This window comes from Peromyscus maniculatus, chromosome 4 (assembly GCF_049852395.1).
Source record: "Peromyscus maniculatus bairdii isolate BWxNUB_F1_BW_parent chromosome 4, HU_Pman_BW_mat_3.1, whole genome shotgun sequence".
Classification (NCBI taxonomy): Eukaryota; Metazoa; Chordata; class Mammalia; order Rodentia; family Cricetidae; genus Peromyscus; species Peromyscus maniculatus.
In genome coordinates this window covers 16,856,366-16,878,355 of record NC_134855.1, presented here as the reverse complement: position 1 = coordinate 16,878,355, position 21,990 = coordinate 16,856,366, and the positions used below count along the sequence as shown (strand labels likewise).

The 21,990-nt window shown below is 40.9% G+C and overlaps 1 protein-coding gene across 1 annotated transcript; it reads right to left on the bottom strand.

Annotated features, from left to right (window-relative positions):
- Positions 1 to 1,150: 1,150 nt before the first annotated feature.
- Tbpl2 (TATA-box binding protein like 2) lies at positions 1,151 to 20,082 on the bottom strand. The gene is made up of 7 exons (XM_006981080.2): positions 20,029 to 20,082; positions 17,809 to 18,272; positions 16,652 to 16,739; positions 13,967 to 14,058; positions 9,957 to 10,124; positions 5,680 to 5,774; positions 1,151 to 1,227 (listed from the first exon to the last, which is right to left on the bottom strand). Exons 1-7 carry the CDS (start codon positions 20,080 to 20,082, stop codon positions 1,151 to 1,153), a joined length of 1,038 nt encoding a protein of 345 aa, XP_006981142.1.
- Between the last annotated feature and the right edge of the window lie 1,908 nt (positions 20,083 to 21,990).

Below are 21,990 nucleotides of genomic sequence, written 5' to 3'. Positions count from 1 at the left end.
TGGCTTGGTACCTTTTCTCAGTATGACATTTTCATCTTGCTTCTCTACATTTGCTGGCAACTGACTCCATCTTCCTCTTCCCAGAATTCCCCTAGTCTGGCTCTTGCTCTCAATTTCTTCCTACCCAGCTATCTTTTTATTAGCAATGAGAGTAATACATGTAGTCTAGAATAGGACTGTTCCACAGCAACTTTAGAAAGGATAATATCAGTAGCCATGTAGGGTGTAGAGCCTGAATCACAAGAGCAGGTTATCTGTCAATCTTCCCATGTCCATCATCAAATGCTGGTGACCACAACCTAGCTAGATCTTTGGCTGAACTCTTAGATTCTTCTCTGACGTTTGTTTCAATACAATTAAGTAGTATTAGAAAAATAATCAAAAAAAGCCCAAATACCCTATATTATTTTCCAAATAGATTTCCCTAAACCAGAATGATTCCTGAAAACCCAACCAAACACACACAATGCTATTAGCACAATAACAGGATAACTGAGGCTGGTGGCAGTGGAGAACAACTTCACAGGGTCATTTCACACACAGGATTCTAAGGTTTGGGGTATTTCATTGGCTCTCTCAAGGAGATTTTCACAGTATCTGTTACTAAAGGGTCTGGACTCTGTCCTTCTGTACTTTAAATGGAAAAATAACAACAAAAAACTAAACATGATTTTCTATTGATAGCTATATTACAGATAGTATCCAAATATGCAGTCACTTGAAATTTCTATGTATTACTGTCTTCAGAGAACACATTTTAATACATTACATATTTAAAAATAAAGCATGGGCTTAATGCCTCAGTCTAGCGAGGCCTGGAATGTTTCACATTCTAAAATAAGTTTATATTTGTTCTTGTTTTTTATAATTAAATAACATACAAGAGTCATTTTTGAGTACAAAATTTTCATTTCTTAATCATGATTATTCACATATAATCACCTTGTAATAAATCAAACTGCACTTGAGGCTACACAGCAGACCCAGTTTCCAAATCAAACAAAAAACATAATTCTATTAGCATAATAACAGGGACTGCTAGGAAGCATGGGAAGCTTCTACAGTGACATGTAGAAGAAATCCCGCTCTTTCTCTGCTGTGCTTAAGCACATATCCAAATCACTACAATATGAGAAGCCCCATGATACATTCAGATTTTCTTAAAACTTTCTAGAATAGGATACATGTTTTCAAATGCTTCGTAGATCTCAGAACGCTCTTTGGCACCTATAAAGAAATCCAAGTATATATAAAGTTTAACATAACAACAACAACATCTTTAATCCTAAAATTTCATTTCACCACGTTCAATTACTGTCTCTTTTATTTTGGGAAATGGTCTAGCTAAACAGCCCAGGGTGGCCTCAGAATAGATCCATCTGTGTCTGCTTCCCCAGTACTGGGATTACAGGATGTGCAGTTTTGTGATGGTTTCTACATGATGCCTCTTCAGTAGTTCACAATAAGTGGCATTTCTTTCTAATAAAGAAAAGTATTGGAGGAAGGGCACTATAGCCACAGTCTCTCAAAAATACATGCCATAGGGCAGCGATTCCTTTAGTATTCCTCCTCTCTGTGAATATTGTCTTCAGTCATACAGGGATCAGTAGAAATATAGATAGACTGTTGTGCAAGTGTGCTACAACATTACATAAGAATGACATCCTCAGCACTGTGACCTTAGCTACTAGCAAAAAATTACTTCCTTGGATCCACTCATTTTTTGGTTAGTGTCTTGTTTTCATAGTATCAGACAGGGTAGAATCATTCTAAGAGTTTCTAATTTTGACACATAGGAAGAAATTAGAGGGAAAATTTATTCCATTTTCATCCTTAGAGTCTTAGCTCTCAGCAATTGTTAACTATGATATTACTGACATGGACTTACAGCACTAGAAACAGATTAGACACTCTCCCTTGAGAAATATCAGTCAGTTCCCACTTGTCTCTCACCAACAACCATCAATCATCACTCTCTCCACCTTCTAAAGTTGATAGGGACAACCCAAAGAGTGTTATGGACTGGTTCTTATGTGAATTTAGGGCTTCAGCTTAATAGCAATTAGTATCTGACATATCTGTGAGCAGAAAGCAAAGAAAGCAGGTTAATGGAAGAAACAATAAAAACTGTTAGCACCAGGTGTGGTGATACATGCCTATAAGCTATCACTTGGGAGGCAGAAACAGGATTCATGCCCTCCTGAGCTACACAGCTGACTCTGTTTCAAAAACAAATTAACAAAACAACCTGTTAGTATGTGAGTAACTTGGAGTATCTGGAGTCATAGGACTCTTCCTTCAGAGATGCAAAACTTGAAAGAAAGCAGCAAATCTGAGAGTGAGTATCTGACTCAGCTCCAGGCCTAATGAGGGAGAAGATCCAAAAAGAGGACCACCCAGAATTCAGAACAGGGATGAGCTGTAACACCTTTAGTAAAGAAAAAAAACAGCTGACAGTCCAGTTGTGGGAGTTCAGCAACCTCTATGCTGCTAGAGGAAATGTAAACTGAGTTCAGCTCCCAAGTTGGGGTGTTCCTCAAAAGTTAAGGAATCACCACACAACCCAGCAATTTCACACAAGTAAACACTTCACAAAACCAAAAGCAGGTATACAGACAGACTAGAATCGCAACAGCAGTTATAATAACAAAGAGAAACAGCCTCAGTGGCCATCAATGGATAAAAATTCAGTGTATGTACACAATAGAATATTGCTCAGCCATAAACAGAACAAAATTTAGACATGCCTCAACACTTGAAAAAATCTAGGCACACACCCCTCCCCCAAAAAGAGCAGGAATGGTTACATTTAGATGAAACATTCAAAATAGGTAAATCCATGAAGACAACAGACACATGGAAAACTGTTCAGTGATGCAGAGATTTATTTGGAGCCGTGGAATGTTTTAGAACTGGAGATAATGGAATAGTCACATTGCATCGCAAAACACCAAATGTTCTAAATGCCCACTTTCCAGTGGTTAAGTTTGTTAGATAAATTCCATTTTTTAAAAACCTTAAAGAAGTAAGGAGGAAGTCCTTATAAGTCTAATTTCTTTTTTTGGCTGCTAATGGCAAAATTGTATTTATTCCTTACTAAGGAGTTTGCAATTTGTAGGTCTGCATCCTGAAAGATGGAAGAATGAGGATGAAGGTTGAGTTACTAATAGAGAAGAGAAACTCTGCACCTTTGGGGTGGGAAAGCCCCCAAAGTCACATCAGAGTTAGAATATTAAAGTTTTCCTTTCCAAAGAGATCAGTTTTATGTAAACCAAACAGTGAGACAAAAGTATAAGGCTATTGAGGAAGAACATGGCCCTGCCTTGTTTGTGAACACCTCTATCTGGAACAGGCCTCTTGCCATCAGAAAATGGCATGTGGTAATTGATGCAGGTATGCACAGCAAGGCAAACCCCAGGGCAAGACATTCTTTTTATAGTTCCTTGAGGAACAGGGCATCCAGGTCCAGCATTTGAGATAAACACTGGTTTGCTTTTTCCATAAGGTTTTATATAAAATACTGTACCTAAGAACACTTCGTTCAAACATGAATAACATACTACCTGGAGACCTCTGGGAAGCAGAACTCAGCCAGTGTTTTACATTAGCAACATCTGATTTCTGACAATGATTTCAACAAATGATTTCTGACGCAATAGAGTATACAGTTCCCTTATTTCATAAATGGGGGAAGCGAGGCCCAAGAAATTAAAGTTACCTAAATCATAAAGCAGCAATGAGGGAGGCATACAACCAATGTTCCCTTCTTTACACCAGAAGCCATCAACCGAATGCCACCTGTGCTCATTCCCACGTGTTAAAACAAGATTTTGTCAAGTTTGTACTAGATCTGGTGCTGGGTATCAGACCCAGGGCCTTTTACATTCTAGGCAAACCCGTTTCTCTGACTGTGTCCCAGACCTCATCCAACATTTCCTCACTAAAGTATGAACATCAAAGGAAACTTAATTAGTCTCATAATCCAATTAACAATAATAAAAGCCCCTACTTTATTGCAGCAACAGCAACAGCGGGGTGACCTCAGCATTTTAAGCGGTTTACCATGACTTTTCTGTGTGCTTCAATGACTGCCCCTTTGGGATACACACCATTCCTAACCCTGACCATTGAGGCAGCAAGATGTGCCTGATATACCAGGAAAGGACCAGGTTTGAAATTCAGTAAGAGCCCAAATGGCAGCTGTACCACTAACGAACTTTGCAATCATCAGCATCTCACCTGACCTCCAAGTTTCAGGCTCCTTACCAGAAAGACAGCAATCCTTCTCCTAGAGTAGTGAGGGGCTTATGTGCACTAACATTTGTGCAAAGTCCTTTAAAAAACATAACATTTCACAAAAATCTAGGCAACTTTATTGTCCTTGAAGAGCATATGGCAGGATTAGGGACACCGGATGGTTGGTCTAAGTACATATGGCTTATCCTCTGGTTCAGTGAGATCCAGTGCAACATAACTCCACCACCTGTCTCCACAGGGCTGGATTGCTGCCAAATGGGTATTTGCAAGCTAACATAGTATACGCACCTGGTAGGTACCCAAAATTAAGGGTCTATCATTTGGACATCAGATTTACGAATACATCTCCATATTTTAGTGAGACAATACACCAACCAGCAATACAACGACTTGAACTAGCCAAGTTCTGGGAACAGGGAGGGGGCTATCTTACTGTCAAATGCTGGTTGGTGGCCTGGAACTATGCAGACCAGGCTGATCTCTTTCTCAGAGATTTGCCTGCCTCTGCTACCCAAGCACCAGGACTAAAGGCAATACCCACCATACCCAGCCTTCGATGCAATTTTTAAAATGCTGCTGGAAGTTTAGTCAAAAGATGTTCAGACACACTATTGGAAGGAAGGTTTGATATAGGAGACTATATTGTACATGCCTTTAAAAGAATTTGGAAATTTATGCTCAGAACTTTGAAAATAGCAATATACTTAAAAAATTTGACTTCTGAGCACTTGCACTAATAATTCTCCACATACAAAAATAGTCAAATGCTTGTCCCATTTATAAGTAACAAACACAAAGGATCATAAAAGCATCTGACAATGGAGGGAGACAAGTTTTATTTAGTAACCTGTGAGAACAGGAGACAGGAAGTGTAGGGCAGCTGGTATAGCCAGTGTACTGACTATAGGTGTCAGTTGTGACCCAAGAATGACTTCAATATCTTTAAGTGATTGGGAGAAAATAAAAGAGTACTATTATGTGACACATTTAATCCCTAGTCACATAATTCACAGTCCAAAGCCTCTATATGATGCCAGTTCCAGCAGAAACTCTTGGGACCACAAAGTCTAAATATTTAGTGTTTGGCCTTTACAGGGAATATGTACCAATCCCTGCCTTGGGAACATTGTGCAGCTTTATTAAAAGCCTTCTTAAAGAGTTTGAAGAAGCAAGTTAGCTACATGTGTGATAATGGTTGGTATTAAGCAGAATAGCAAGATGAAAATACACACTAAAGATATGTGAAAATGTATCATTTTAGGAATTGAAATCTATGAGTGATGTCATTTTCTCCTTTTTCTTTTCTTTCCCCCAATACAGCAAAAATTACTTTGTTGTGAAGGAAAAGCCATTCAGAAGGAAAAACAAAGCATACACATAGCTTTACATTGTATGAACATGAGATAGTAACCTTAAACTTACCTGTCAGCACAACTTTTCCAGATGCAAAGATGAGCAACACCACTTGTGGTTTTACCATCTTATAAATAAGGCCAGGAAACAGTTCAGGTTCATAACTGAGACATGAAAAGTGATTAGTGACTAATAGTGCAATCTCTTTTCCAGAACATTCAAGAGCCCACACATTAAACTTCATATCATAGTTGTAAAAAGTGCCATTTTACTAAAAACCTCTTGGTTATCTTGGCAAGAGTAATGTCTTGAGTATAAACATTTTTTTTTTTCATGCTAGGATTGAACACAGAACCTCATACATTTTAGGCAAGTGTTGTGACACTGGGCTACAACCTCTACCCTGAGTGTAGATACTTAAGACATTCACAAACGGAATTTTTGGTCAAACCTGGCCTGGTGACACATGTCGGTAATCCCAGGATGTGGAAGGCCAAGGGAGGATTGAGAGATTAAGTCTGGGCTACATAGTGAGACTGTCTCAAGTACAATTAAATTTTGTTTCTTAAACAGGGTATCCCCATGTGTTTCCATAACTGGTCTAGAACTTGCTATGCATAGCCCAGACCACCTTGAGTTTGTGGTCTTCCTGCCTCAGCTTCCTGAGTGCTAGGATTTCAATTTCAGGCAGATACCATCATGCCCAGCTTTTGTTTGTGTTTGCTTTTGGTTTGGGGTTTTATTTTTGTTCTTGTTTTTGAGACAGGGTTTCTCCGTGTAGCCCTGGCTGTCCTAGAACTCACTCTGTACACCAGACTGGCCTCAAACTCACAGAGATCCTCCTGCCTCTGCCTCCCAAGTGCTGGGATTAAAGGCATGTGCCACTGCCACCCCGTGACCATGCCCAGTTTAAGAGCTAACTTTTTGTTTCTCTCATTTGTAAACTACCCTAGATTGTTAGAAATTGAGATTAACTTTCAGCATCAGATCTGATATTTGAAGATCTTATTAAATGTTTTCTGCCTTTCATCACTCAACTAAAGCTTGCCAGTAACAGCATATAGACACATTTTTCTGGATTTTCCAAGTTCCCAACAATAAGAACATTTTTTGTGCATTTATAAATTGCTAGACATTTTTAGAACATAGACCCTAAAAGAAGTTCAAGACCACAGCTACTTGTCTTTGGACAGCTGCTATACAAAGGAACCCAACTGCATTATACTAAGTATGTAAAGTTCACAATTTGTTCCTATAAGTAGTAATTCACTCAGACTTATTAAAAAACATGCTGGATCTCCATGGAGCAAAGGATAGGGCTTAAGAATTGTGTCTCCATGTTCCATCCCAGAGAAGGGCACAGAGCCATAGAAATGGTTCAATGATGTCTCCCCTGGAGAAGTTGGGAGGGTAAAAGGGGGGGTACGAAAATACAACCATTCAGAGTAATGGCTCATGGAGAACAATAGGAAAACAAGACATCTGAAAAACGGCACACTAGGATCTACCCAAACAAATCCACGTGTAGAGGATGAACCACAGCAACAAGCACCTGTAGTTCTTCAACCAAGAAAGCCATAGCAGCCCTTACTGGAAAGAGAAAGGTGATCACTTTGAGGAGGATCCCTCCTGCAGAGTATGGCGGTCACTTCCAAAACCATGTTTTTAAAGTGACAGGCGCAATGAACTCCTGACTAGAGATGTGCTACTTATCCTGTGCATCAGTGTAAGTAAAAGAGGACTGAAGCACAGAGAAGAGGGAAGGACAGAGACCATCCAGTAGAGACTGAGTAGCAAACATCTGATGATTCCTTGGGCACAGAGCCATAGAAATGTGACCTTGAATCATCTTCCAGTATCACCTCTCCAGGAGCACTTCTCTGACTCTCCAAATCTACATGACACAAAGCACCCTACTCAGGATCCCATTGCACAGAGCAGTCTTAGCTCCATAGTGACTTCCACAGTTCAACACTAACACTGACAGTTTGTCTTTATTTTAGTCAGTGACCCCCATGTGGGCAAGGGACTAAAGCTGCATAGGTGGCCAGTAGAACCTTACCCTCTACTACACAATACTCACCTGGATTTTAGACTCTTAACAAGTATTTATTGCCAGCATATTTCTGAGTTTAAAACTGAAGTGGAAATGTTCATAGAAAGCTATAAAGATGATTGTGACATAGATTGGTAGTGAAGGTAGCAAGGGAGAGACTGCAGTGGTGATGTAGCTCGGGGTAGAGCACTTGCCTAAGAGACACGAGGCCCTGGGTTCAAGACCCTGGACATGGTGATGCATGCTTATAATCCTAGCACTTAGGAGGCTGATACAAGAGAATGGCTATAATGTGAGACCAGTCTGGATTGCATAGCCAGACCTGATTTCAAAACTAAATATAAAACTAGGACACACCTGTATTAGATATTGAAATGCCCATTCCAGACCCTAAATTAAAGGTGAACTTGAGATTTTAACATAAGACACATTTGACCTGATCTTGAGTGATGGTGTGATGTTTCCTAAAAGCTACAGGGGTTTAAAAAGGTTAAAAAGAAATCCCTTTCTCTGCTTAGAAAAGTATCCTTAAGGCTCCCAATGTAAAGAGTAGACATGCATGAGTGTGCATGCGCATGCATACATACACACATACACATACACACACACACACACACACACACACACACACACACACACACACACACACACACTGCAGTTGAGATCCATATCCTGTGGAAGAAGGCCCAACAGAGTGCTTCTGTGGGAGGCCAGCACAAGACCAGAAAGAGACAGTCTCTGGAATACAAAGTACACTTTCCAGCTAGACACAAAAAAATTAACTGAGCTCATAAACCCGACTAAGAACAAGAGACTGATGTGGGCCCCTTCAGGAAGATAAAAGCCAGGTAGCTGACTCTGATCTTGCTCTTCTGGTAGTTCTGTGTTTCAGAAAGAGAAAATGGTGACAAGTGACTGTTTTACTGTCAACTGCAATCTCTCTGTATTGGGAAAGGAAGGGAGAGAAGGGAGGGAATTGTACACAACATGTGGAGCCCCAAGCGGCCTGAGAGGAGAGCAGGGAGTCTACCTCAGCCATGCTGAGTTGAGGTGGATCTCATTCATGTGTTCTGAGAAGGGAGACTGGAGTCCTGTGGCTCGAGAAACCAGATGATAAAATGTCTGTGTTCACATATTTAAAAATGGAGTATGTACTATGTCTATAAATTACCCGCAGGTTGAAGAAAACACACCAGAGGTGATATATATTGCATGAGGAAGGGAGGAAGCTGTCCACGGAACTGACTTTTGAAAAATGAAAAACATGGCAGATATCATAGCCACTCAATAAGCAAATTGAGGGAAAAATAGGAGGAAGAAAGCATCACCCAAGGTAAATCTCAGAATAAGATTTATTCTGTAGTTTGGCAGTTAAGAAAAGTCCAGACATTTTAAACTTCTGCTGGGGTTGGATTGGAAAGGAAAGCCAACAAAACCCCTTCCACTGTTCCTTACCCACTTGACTGAACAGACTCACTGCTCACTCACAAAGGAAGTAAAAGGTTGGAATGAGACTGAACTGACCGAGAGAGTGTAAAAGCATCTGCCATTCCATATTAGGTCAGTTGCTTTGACCCAGGTGTGTATCTAGGGGTGGAGGCTGTGGTGTTGACCGCTGAAGCCCGATCTGCCCTCTCTGAGGGTCAAGCTGAGGCCAGGGAGCCAGTTTAGCTGGGGATATTAGGTTTAAAAAAGCCAGGGAGACTAGAATGCTGCCTTAGTATAGAAATACTATAAACACAGCACTGCTATGTCAGTTACAGCTACACAAAGACACCCCCTCCCAAATAAAGATGACTAGACAGGACCACACTCAGAGGCCAGGCCACATCCATCTTTCCTCCTCTCCAATTCTTCTCCACCCCAGCTGTCAACCTTACCTCTCCACTTCTCCCATGTCCATCTCCAGAGCCATGTGGGTCTATTTTACAAACCTAATCAATTAGTGGTCCTGAATACAGAGCTTCAGCACCAATGCTGGGTATGAACTTTGCAGGATTGCAAGCCAAGTCTCTTCTGGTGGAGCTGCCTGATCAGAGATGTGGCCTGAAGTTGCCCAAGTGATCACTGTGCATCTTCACTGTGAGAACCACTATTTCAAGACCCTGGCCCATATGGTAACTTTTGAGGACTAGAGCACAGCATCTTAATCCATTCAACTACCCTGCCTTTTTTGGTCTCTAATTTTTTTGGTCGTCACTTTCTCTGACAGCTATCTTGTATAAACAGCCTGGATTGTATAACGGCTCCAGCTTAGCAAGTGTGAGGTTGAGCTTGAAAGCCATCATACCTACTGAACTGGCGGTGGGTTAGCGCCAAAATCTCCAGCCTGACAGGAAACTTCACATCACAGCTTCCAACTATGTTCTGAATTTTAAAATTGAGGAATCGGACGGGGAAGCCAAGCTTCTGCACCACTCGAGCATACTTTCTCGCTGCCAGTCGAGACTCCTCTTCACTGGGGAGATGCAAACATGATTAAAGACACTTTCGCTGTTTTGTGAGGTAGAGTCTAGCTCTAGAGCCCAGGCTAGTGGGTAACTCACGCAATGTTGAGATTATAGGCATGCATTATCACACCTAGTTAATTAATGGTATCTTATTCACTCTGTCTCTTTTACTATTGGTGCTGCATTTGTAGCCTAGGCTTCTGACCGTATCTCTACTACACATCCTGGGTTCATCTTTCAATATACCTATGAGACCGTAGGCTGGGGTGTGGCTCAGTGATAGAGCACTTGCCTAACATGTGCAAGACTCCGGGTTTGGTCCCTGAAAGGACAAGAATAAAGTAAAAATAAGTGAAGCTTCATGGAAAGGACCTCCCTTTCATATTTTTGTCCATAGCATCTTGTTAAATGTCTGGTACAATGGACAATTGTTGTTGAACTGACTCAAACCCGTTACCTTGATTGGCCATCTCTCATCTGTAAGGAACTTCTACTTGTTTTAAATGTTATTTGAAAAATTAACTACTGTACTATTTCTCAAAGTATGTCCTCAGACCTAAAATCTTGTTAGAGGGGTCATGACCCAGGAGTGACCTCTGACACACAGACACTCTTGTCTAGGAATGAGCAAATTGCTGTCTATAGTCTTGTAAGTGCTTCTGGTACTTGCTACAGCCTGAGAATGGCCCTGGTCTAAAGGTGTGTGAGCCATTTTTATAGACACAAAAGTAAGCACAAAGACATGCACAAAAATAACCAACACAAGGAAGAAAGATATGTGCCAAGGGAATGGCAGAGACTTAGGTCTTTATGAGATGAATTGTCAAAAACAAATTTAAATTCCTTAAAACTTGCCCAATTTTCCTCAACTTTCTCACCCAGCTGCTTCATACTCAGCATGAGGGGGGAAATGTATCCAAACTCTTTTGCAGCTACGATCAACCCCAAATCCATGTCAGGGAATGTGAAGCCCTAGGATTGGGTCCTGTAGTATTCATTTGACATTGTTCACTTGCCCAAACAACAATGAGCAGCAGGGGGTCCTGGACAGGGGCCACTGTGAGTGAATTATGTGAACACAGCTCTCCTGGTGGGGTGTGTTCATCTTTGGGTTGTGAATCAGCAGTTCCTAAAAGAAAAGCCACCTTGACTCAGCTTGCCTGAACAAGCAAAATGTTGGGTTCTCTTCCCTAGATCCCTCAAGGTCCTCTTACTAGAATTGTGCTATGAGCATTACTTCAATTATCCTTCTCTCTCCCCCCCCCGCCCCGCCCACTTCTAACTCCTGACAAGACTATGTCCCAAGTCAGCAATGGAATTAAGACATTTAGTAAAGGAAAGCTTGCTTCACTGTAAATTTCAAATGCGGGTTCCTATTTTAACCACAGCTCAAAGTCTACATATGTATTCACTGTGCAAACATTAGAGAATAGATTTAAAACCCTGAAGTTTCATCACAGGTGGCAAGAACTATTTAAATTTTGCCTTCTGCACATATCCCTAAGCAAACATGTATCTTTCATCCTTATTACAGAAAATAGGTTTGGATAGAGTTTGGACAAAAATACTGCTCTCTTGTATAAAACAAATGCTCACAACTTATTATGCAAAACTCAAGAATCAAATAGATTCAGATAACCTGTGTCTCTATCTAAACTCAAAATTACCATCTGAATTTGGCTTTCAAATTCTAGAAAAATACAATGTATGTGATATGAGCACATTTTACAAACTTAAATAAATGAACTGATAATTTCATCTGCTCCCCAACCAATCACATGCTGTGACACCACTCAATGTGTGTATATAGCTAGAACAATTGCACTTTGTGACTTAAATCAAAACCCTCTTACTAGATATTTAATATGGAGTCCCTATTTTAAACTGTGCTGAGAGAACATTCCTACATCTATTTTGCACAGACATCCTATGATTACTTAGGAATGGAGGTTTCTGGGACCAGACATCCATAGACCAGTAGAATAGAAGGCCAAGAGGCCCATTTAGATACACACAAAGAACTAGATATGAAAAATCAAGAGCAGGGTTGGAGCAGCTAAATAGCTCAGAGAGCGTTTGCCTAGCAAGTGCAAGGCCCTGGGTTTGGTCCTCAGCTCTGAAAAAAAAATCAAGAGCATGGGGCAAGAGTGCATTCTTCAATAAGTGTTACTTGGATACTGATTGGTGGTTTGAAAAAAAAGTATCTTAAACTGAAACAAAATTCTAAACCTGCTCTATCCAATTAATTTAAATATTTCCATTTCTTAATGCCACAGTAACTAGTGGTTACCACAGTAGGCAGCAGAGGTACAGGGCACTCCCTTCAGACAGAGCATCCTCTAGACGAGTGGCTCTCAACCTGTGGGTCATGACCCCTTTGGCAAAGTTCTGTCTCCAAGAATATTTACATTATGATTCATAACTAGCAAAATTACAGTTATGAAGTAGCAGTAAAAATAATTTTGTGGTTGGGGGTCACCCATGAACTTCACCAACAACATGAGGAACTTCATTAAAGGGTCACAGCATTAGGAAGGTTAAGAACCACTGCTCTAGATGAATCAAAAAGCCACTATCCTTTCTCTATTATTTCTTATATAATGTAAGACATGAAAAAGGCTAGAAAAATGTTGGAGGTCAATATTTATATCATGTTCTACAGGTAAAATGCCTTTCTAAACAAGATTCCAAATGATCAAACATAAAGGGAAAAACAAGAATCAACTAACTATATACCAACAATTTTAAGTTGTGTTTTAAAACTTTCCTTTAAAACATGATAAATAGTAATCTGGAAAAAATACTTATGCATAAAATTGCAAAATACTTAAAATACAAAAGGCTGTCACCAAAAGACAATTATCTCTAGGATATTGGGCAAAAGATTTAATACTCATTTGACATGTTTGTGAAGAAGTGTTTAATCTCATTAATCATGAAAATATAAACAATGTCAATTTTTTCAATAAGTTGAGCAAATACAAATAAGCATATTGCAGCCCATGTTCATAGGAAGAAAGGAATGATTGGTGCCTCTGTAGCTGAGGATTGAAATCACCTCTCAAAGGGGACTTGCTGTCCATCTGACATAAGGAGGAAACCAGCTCTCTCCTACCAGCTTTATGCTGAAAGAGCAAACATTAGCTCAGGACTTCCTCTGTAAGAAATCCAGGAAAGAGAAATCTTTCCAGAGATGCCTCCTAAGTGAATGCTCCAGAAATATCCCATTTAGAAAGTTCTAGCTTCTTATCTGTAATAAAAAAAAAATCTACAATAATGTCCCTAGGCTTATGATATCTTGTCATGACCGGGGAAAAATTGCATATGTGTGTGTATATATATACATAAACTTGCTTTTAACATATTTATGTTATATATAATGTATATGTGTATTTAATATATACACAACATACATATATATGTTAAAAACAAGTTCCTATAATCAGCTAAGTTCCTTGAACCTTAACCAAACATTGGGGACTATAAAGTGTGGGATATAGCTTAATATTAAATGTAAAACTAGGAACCTTTTTGTTTTTCAAGACGGGGTTTCTTTGTGTAGCTTTGGAGCCTGTTCTAGATCTCGCTTGGTAGGCCAGGCTGGCCTTGAAATGACAAATATCAGCCTGATTCTGCCTCCTGAGTGCTGGGATCAAAGGTGTCCGCCATCACCACCATCACCACCACCACCACCACCACCACCAGGCCAAGACTAAGAGCTTTTAACCCCACATTAACTATTTGGCAGAGAAAAAGATGTTGCTCCTACTACAAGTTCTCACACAAATGCCATGCTTTCCTTACATAGTAAGTTGCCTGTGGGGTAGGAATGGTAACTTCATCCTCATACCTTTTGGCTCCTGTGCAGACCACTTTCCCAGAGCTAAAAATGAGGGCTGTTGTCCTTGGCTCTCGGATCCTCATTATGACTGCAGCAAACCTCTGCACACCAAAGCCAATGGGAGAATTAGTCTCTGATGGGAGTTAACAGTAGCCCAGTTAAAAAGTTGGGCTGTCTATGAAAATCTTGGGGAAACTGAAATGGACAAGGAAAGCCAAACAATGTCTGGGTCTATTCTCCCCACTTTAACAAAAATTATAAAATGTTATTTTACAGCTGTTTTTAAAGTAACAGCTAAAATTAGAGTACCTGTTATATTTAAGATCTCATGCTAAGGACTTTTAGATTTTCTCTCATCTATACATATAACAAGACTAACAAGTCCATTGTTGCCCTCATTTAATAAACAAGAAATTAAATATTTAACCTCCAACATTATCAGAACTTGGTAAAGAAATAATATAAAACCACAACTAGTTGGACTTACATTGACATACTTCCTTTCTCTCTTACAGAATCCTTTAAAAAAAATAAGAGTAAGAAGGCAGATGATGAGCTGAGGAAATGGCTCTGTTGGCAGAGTGCTTGCCCAGCACACTTGAAGCCCTGGGTTTGATTCCCAGCATGGAATAATTCAGGTTTGGTGGTGCACCTGGAATTCCAGCCCTCTGAAGGTGGAGACCGGGGCCAGGCGGGGAGGAGTTCAAGGTCATCCCTGGCTGCATTTAAAGTTTGAGGCCAGTTTGGAATACATGAGCTCTCATCTCAAAACACTATATATATATATATATATATATATATATATATATATATATATATGCCTGATGTTGTACATGCCTATAATCCCAGCACTTGGGGACTGGGGCAGGAGGATTCTAAGTTTAAGAATAGCCTAAGCTACATGGCTAAATCCTATTTCAAGACAAAAACCCACCACAGAAAGGAAAAGTGTGTTATTATGTATGATATTGCCAAGAGTCTAGAATATACCAAGGCAACTAACATCAGAACACAGTATGTATCATAACAAACATGCTAGAGACGAAGAGAAAACCTGTTTCCTTCTCAATGTGTGGTCCCGGGCCTGCTCACTGATAAACCCTTCAAGGACACTTAGGCCCCTGACCAATCAGCCTACCAATATTGCATGGCACTAAATGACCTGGTCCTCTTATTGGTCCTACACACTTTCTTTTCCAACTTTCTTTTACCCATCAAGCCAGGAATGAAATTGAAGTGGGCCCTGTGCAAGACAACCTCTTGCGGGGGGCCAGCTACTCCAAAAGATCATGGATCACTTCAAGTTCAGACAACCAATTGCAATTTGAACTGGAAACACCAAAAATCCCTGAGTCACCACCAGAGAGTGGTTAAGTCCTCATTAATGCTTCTCATGTGCTTACTAAAATGTATCACTTTCCCTGGTATTCCCTAAGAGAGAGAAATATGCATACCCTCACTATATGATCCAGGCAAACAGACTTGTATCCTGCCTCAGCTTTTCAAGCACTGGGATTATGGGTGTATACCACCTATTTTGTTTTCTTTTGGTTTTTGTTTGGTTGGTTTGGTTTTTCTTTTTTCTTTTCCTTTTTTTTTTTTGTTTTTTTTTTTGTTTGTTGTTGTTGTTGTTTGAGATAGGAACTCACTATGTCACCCTGGCTGGCTTTAGAGAGATGTAGACCAGGCTGGCCTAGAACTCACAGAGATCTGCCTGCCTCTGCCTCCCAGTCCTGGGATTAAAAATATGCATCACCATGCCTAGCAAATGTTATCTTCTTCTTATCCTGATTTTGTTAAAATTTTAAGGTAACTCAAGCACCAACCCAGAATTTGCATGTATAGTACAATTCCAAAAAGATCCTGTACATTCTCTCCCACAAAAGAAGGGAGAGTTGAAAATGGTGACTAAAATATGCATAAAAAGATTTTCCTTCCAATAATATAATCCATCATTGTTCCCACCATAAGAATTATACCTCACAACTATTTTTCTTTTTTTTTCCCTTGAGTGTGTGTGGAGGGGGGCAGTAGTTTGAGACAGGATCTCACTATGTAAGCCTGGCTTACTTAACTCACTACATAGACTAGGCTCACCTTGAACTCATGGAAATCTACCTGCCTCTACCTCCCAAGTGCTGGAATTAAAGGCCTGTGCAACCACCACCTGGCTCAATTTAACTCTTTTGAGTAAAGGAAACCGAAAATGGGTAAACAAAGAAGTGTCAGCTGTGTGGGCCAGCATTTAGAAAAATAGTATTTCCAACCAGACATGGTTATACAGACCTATGATCTCAGCAATCCAGCCTGGATTCCAAGTTCAAGTCTAGCCTGGGCTATATAGCAAGACATTGCCAAAAAGATAAAAAAAAAAAAAAATCCACAGATGTGAGGATAATCCAAGAAAGCTAGTTTTCACTGGACTGAAAATAGACATACTGAAAAATCTTTCTGAATGACAAGGAAAGATCCAGTTTTAGGACTGTTCAATTATTGCTTTATTCAGCACTGAGAATGAATGTTCTTCAAACTTCAAAATTTTAAGAAATGAGATAGTTAACCTTCTGAGTTAACTAAACCTTTCACTAAGAATTTATTTTTAGAAAATAAAAGAAAAATGAACCAATGTCATAATCATACAAGGAACAAAATCTAAGAAAAATGTGCTGGTTGAAAGGGACACAAAGGACTTACCTTAGGGTTATATTCTGTGTTTTTGGCATTCAGAGCTATTTTCCTCAGATCCAATTTACAAGCCAGATTTGCGGTGGAAACCACATTCCTGAACAAACAAGCCAACCCAGAAGATCATAATGGTATAGTTTCAACACCAACCTCACTTACTTCATTAACTTCATAGACTCTGCCTTAGCAACTCACTCGGGGGTGGGGGAGAATTCTCAGCATGAAAAGCAAAGTAACGTGGTCCTTAGTGAAGTATAAACCCCAACGTGCTAAAACTCACATTTTCTTACATTTCATAACTAAAATTGAGCTTTAAAACTTAACTGTATGTTATTGGTTATTTTTTTGCCTTTTTAGGGGGCAGCCACCCAGCTCCCAAAAAATCACACACAGAGACTTATTCTTACTTATGAATGCCTGGCCTTAGCTTGCTTAGTTTCTAGTCAGCTTTCCTTGATTTATCCCATCTACCTTTTGCCTCTGGGTTTTTCATGTTCTCTTACTTCTGTAAATCTTACTCTTACTCTGTAGCTTGCTGTGTGTCTGAGTGGCTGGCCCCTGAAGTCCTCCTCCTCTAGCTGCTCCTAGATCTGAGCTTCCTCTTCCCAGAGTTCTCCTTCTATTTATACTCTCTGGCAGCCAGCCCCACCTATCCTTTCTTCTGCCTTGCTATTGGCCAGTTCCTTATTAGACCATCAGGTGTTTTAGACAAGCACAGTAACACAGCTTCATGGAGTTAAACAAATGCAACGTAAACAAAAATAACACACCTTAAAATAATATTCTACTATAATTGTATAATAAAAAAAATACCATGCCAGAACCAAAACTACAAATCCAAGAGTTTGCAAATCAAACTCAATTTTGTATCCTTTGTATTTATGCAGCCATAACTACCATTGTTAACAACTTCAGTGCTCTGGTATAAACAATACAATCTTTTGAGAATGTGTCTATTAATCTTGACCTCCTCTTAGGGGACAAAGAACTGGTTTTTCCTTTCATAAGTAACCAGAATGCCATTAGTTATGACCCATTAAGAACTGAAAAATAAGGCAATCTGAAATTCTCCTCCTTATCCCATTATCCTGAAATTAGTTCTTATATTTTGAAATATAAACTATACACCTAGAAGCATCCTTCACTTTAAAAACAAGTACACTTACTGTAATTGAGGCACAATTCCAGAGCCTTCTGGAACAGGGATCATTGGTGTCATGGACACTATGGATGCCACAGGTAAGGCATTGGAGTTTAGTTTTTCTGGAGAGGGCTGGTTGGAGTCAGCACCATCAGAGCGCAGGTGGGAATGGGGATCTCGTGAACTGGGGCTATTTAAGCTCAGCCCACTGTCCTCCCAACCAGGCAACAGCAACTGATTTTGCTGATCTTGAGTTTCACAACTTTGCTCAGTTTCTTGCTTGTTTCCAATGACAGTCTGGTCTTTGTTTTCTTGGGGAAACTCATCTGGTAAGAAGCTTAAATCCATAGATGAAAAGTCATTGGATGTTTCTTTGACTCTGCCAAGATGTGAATTAAACACAGTCTCTGGGGTGGATGGATTAAGTGGGTGCACATCTAAAGGCGCCCCTGGGCTGAACAGTTGAGACACAGCTGGAGGAAAGTCATCCTAAGCAAAATAAAATCAACCAAAGGGTTACACCAACGGGACTACACTATGGCAGGAAGTCAATGGCTTCCGTCTGAAAGGCGGTTCGAGATTGCCTATACTTATACCCTGCTTCCTACAAAGTACCAAGATTATACTACAGAGTTCCAGCATGCTTAAGCATACATCTTAAAGCTGGAAAGATGGCCCATAATAGTATTGACTGCTCTTCGAGAGGACCCAGGGTCATGGCACCCACATGGCTGCACTCACCCATCTGTAACTTCAGATCAAGGGATCCGATACCTTCTTACGGACTCGTCCATTGGGCACCGGTCATGCACAGTGTGTATACATACATGCAGACAAAACACTCACACACAGAAAATAGAGAAATAAATCTTTTCTAACTATATCTTAGAATATAGAACAGGCATTTATCATACAATGTTTTTTCCTACTTCAGTTATAGCCTGCTAAATTGTCCCTAACTCCAGCAGTGAGAAGTATAATTGAGCTCAAGATACCTATAAAATTTAAGAGAGCATCTGCACTCTACTAGTTAATTATAAGCATCACTTGACTTGAATGCTCTTTTAGTCTTAAATCCACATCTTAAGGATTTTTCTTTTTTACTATTTTCTTCATTATGTATATGTGTGAAGGGAATATATGTTCTTGAGTGCAGGTGCCTAAGGAATCTAGAAGGCATCATCAAATCTCCCTGGAACTGAAGTTACAGAAAGTCATGAGCCACAGACATGGGAGCTGGGAACTGGCTGTCTGCAAGATTGGTACTTGCTCCTGACTACTGAGCCACATCTCGGTGGCCCCATAAAATCACATTTTAGAGTAAGCTTGTGAATATTCGGACATAGTCTTAATTGACTGATCAGCACTCAGTAAAGACTCAGCATTGCTTTTTTTAATCAAAGGAGAGATCTAAAAATTAAGTGAATTTAGAACAGATAGATAAGTTACTGAGATTTAAATAGTAAGAATATTTTAAATTGACATTTGCTTTGTTTTGGAGATAGGGTCTCATCGTAACCTAGGCTGGCCTCAGCCTCTATAATGCTGGCTCACACCTTTAATCCCAGAACTCAGGAAGCAGAAGCAGGTGAATCTCTGTGAATCTGAAGACCTACACAGTGAGTTCTAGGACAGCCCAGGCTACATAAAGAAACCTGTCTCAAAAAAAAAAAAGGTAGGGAAGAAGGGAGGGAGAGAGGGAGAGACAAAGAATGAAAGAGAGGGAGGAAGGAAGGAAGGAAGGAAGGAAGGAAGGAAGGAAGGAAGGAAGGAAGGAAGGAAGGAAGGAAGGAAGGAAGGAAGGAAGAAGGGTTGCCTAAAAAAAGTCTAATGAACCAAGTGTGGTCATAGGTGGTGGACTGAACCTGTAGTTCCAGCTACTGTGGAAGCTGAGGCAGGAGCATAGCTCGAGCCTATTTGTTCACTATCGGTTTGAGAAGTCAGCTATCCTGATCCTAATCCTGATCCTGATCCTGATCCTGATCCTGGCCTGATCCTGGCAAAGCAGAAGCGCTAGAACCCGAGGTGACTGCAGGCAGCATATCCCCTTACAACCTGGACCAGGTCATCTAACTTCATAGCTAGGGTGTCTGATTGGAAACCCTGGTTACCTCACCGAACTTACAAGTTCAACTGAAAGGCCTGGATAATCGAGTCTGCCTCTTAGGGAAGATTTAGCGTTTCAAAGAGGTTCCCCAAAGCCAGCACCATCCCCGGTTCTCAGCGATGGGGCTGCCAGGCTCACCTGGACTGCATACGGGTCCAGAAAGAGGTCCAGGTACATATCCTCCTCCTCCATGAGGGAGAGCCCACCACGTAGAGCCGGAGACAAGCAAAGGGATCAACGTCCAAGCAAGTCAAAGGAGCTTTGGTGGAACCAGCTCAGCGTTGGGCACAGGTACCCTTTATCAGCTTCAGGCTGTTCACAGCGAGGCGAGGCCAGCTTGGTCTACCCCTTGAACAGATGGCGTGAATGAGCTGAGGAACCAGGTGAGGCACAGAGAAGGCGCTGATGAGCCAGGCGAGGCACAGCTGGCAGCACCCAGAGGCAGTGGAGGGCTGCTGAGTTGGCTGGAGGAGCAGGCCAGGCTAGGGCCACTGCCACCACTGGACGCCGCCACTGGGCACCACCACTGGGCCTGTATGTGTTGCCCTGCCTCAGAAGAGCAGCATAAAGTTAGCGAAGTGCACAGGGAGGGAAGAACGCTTTTTCTCTTGCGCGTTTTCTTGTTTTCTTTTCTTCCTTTCTCCCCCTCCCCCATCCCCGGCCCCTCTTCTCATGCTGCTCAGGCTAGCCACAAACTGTCCTCCAGCTCCTGAGTGCTGGGATTTCAGGGCACACCACCACACCCAAGTTTTCTCAGGCATGGTACTTTTACTGTTTATTTGTCTCCGTTGGTGTGTGCATGGACATGTGCACACTACAGCGCTCATGTGACGATCTGATGACAGTTTTCAGGGGTAGGTTCTCTCCTTCCAGCATGTCGAAGGAACTGGGGGCTCCAACTCGGAGTGTCAAGCTTGGTGGCAAGCACCTTTACCCACTGGGCCCTCTCCCCAACCCAGATGCGATATTTCTCTTACTGTTTTTCACCTTCACATCCCAGGCAGAGTTTCACCAATTACAGAGAATTTACCTACAGCTGGGTTGCTCTGCAGTTAGGGTCCAGACAACTCAAGAAAATAATGCAAAACTCAATATCCAGAGAAGATTTTCTTTCTTGAAATCTTTAATTCGACTGTCTTGGCTTAACTGTGCTTGAATAGTTTTAGAAACAGACACTTTGATGTTAGTTCTGCTGGAAACAGAACTCTTAACCTCTGAAAGAGCAGCAAGCACTTTTAACAGCTGGGCTGGCCATCTCTCCAGCCTCTAAAACAGATTTATAGTTATGTCACATAGTATATGGCAGGCAGAATGCTGAGGTGGTTCCACAAATCCCTGTCCTAGTGAACCAAATGTTTGCATACCTCCCAGTTATCCAAAAGCAAATCTAGGTGCTCTTGGGTTTTGCCAATATAATTAAAATTCCAAGTCTGTCATTTGGAAAGGGAGAGGATCCTGGCTAAGGCTGGCCTTACTTGCTGAGCTGCCAAGAAGGAATTGGCTGCTCTTTGGGAGGGATTTCAGAGCATGAGGTGACCTTGCCATAAGGAAGATTCTTCACTACTGCATTTAAAGATGGATGGAGCCATGGTACAAAAAATGTGGGTAACTTTCTAGGCCTGAGCATGGCCACATTTGATAGCTAACAAGCAAATGAACACCTCAGCTCTACAGTTATAAGGAATTAAAATTGTCCATCAAAAAGGAAGGATCTTTGAAATGGCTTCTTCCTAAAGCTAGACCAATCTCTAATCTCTGTGTGTGTGTTGTTATCTAGCCCATATAAACCGCACAGAATACTGGGTTTCATGATGCCATTTTCATACAAGAGTGTTCTATTCTTCAATTACACAGTACCCCCATTGTTCTCATGTACCCGAAGCTGCTTTCCTTCATCTTGGTAGCTCCTTCTACTTTCATATCATCTCTGTGTTTTCTAGGCTCCACATATGACAGAAAACATGTCACGCTCATTTTTTGTGTCTGGCTTTGATGTATGCCTGTCTTCTTTGATTGAACACAACCATTTCTAACTTGACAGTTCTTCTCAAGTCCTCTATGCTGCAGGAGGGACTCTTCAATAATATATCCACCTCGAAG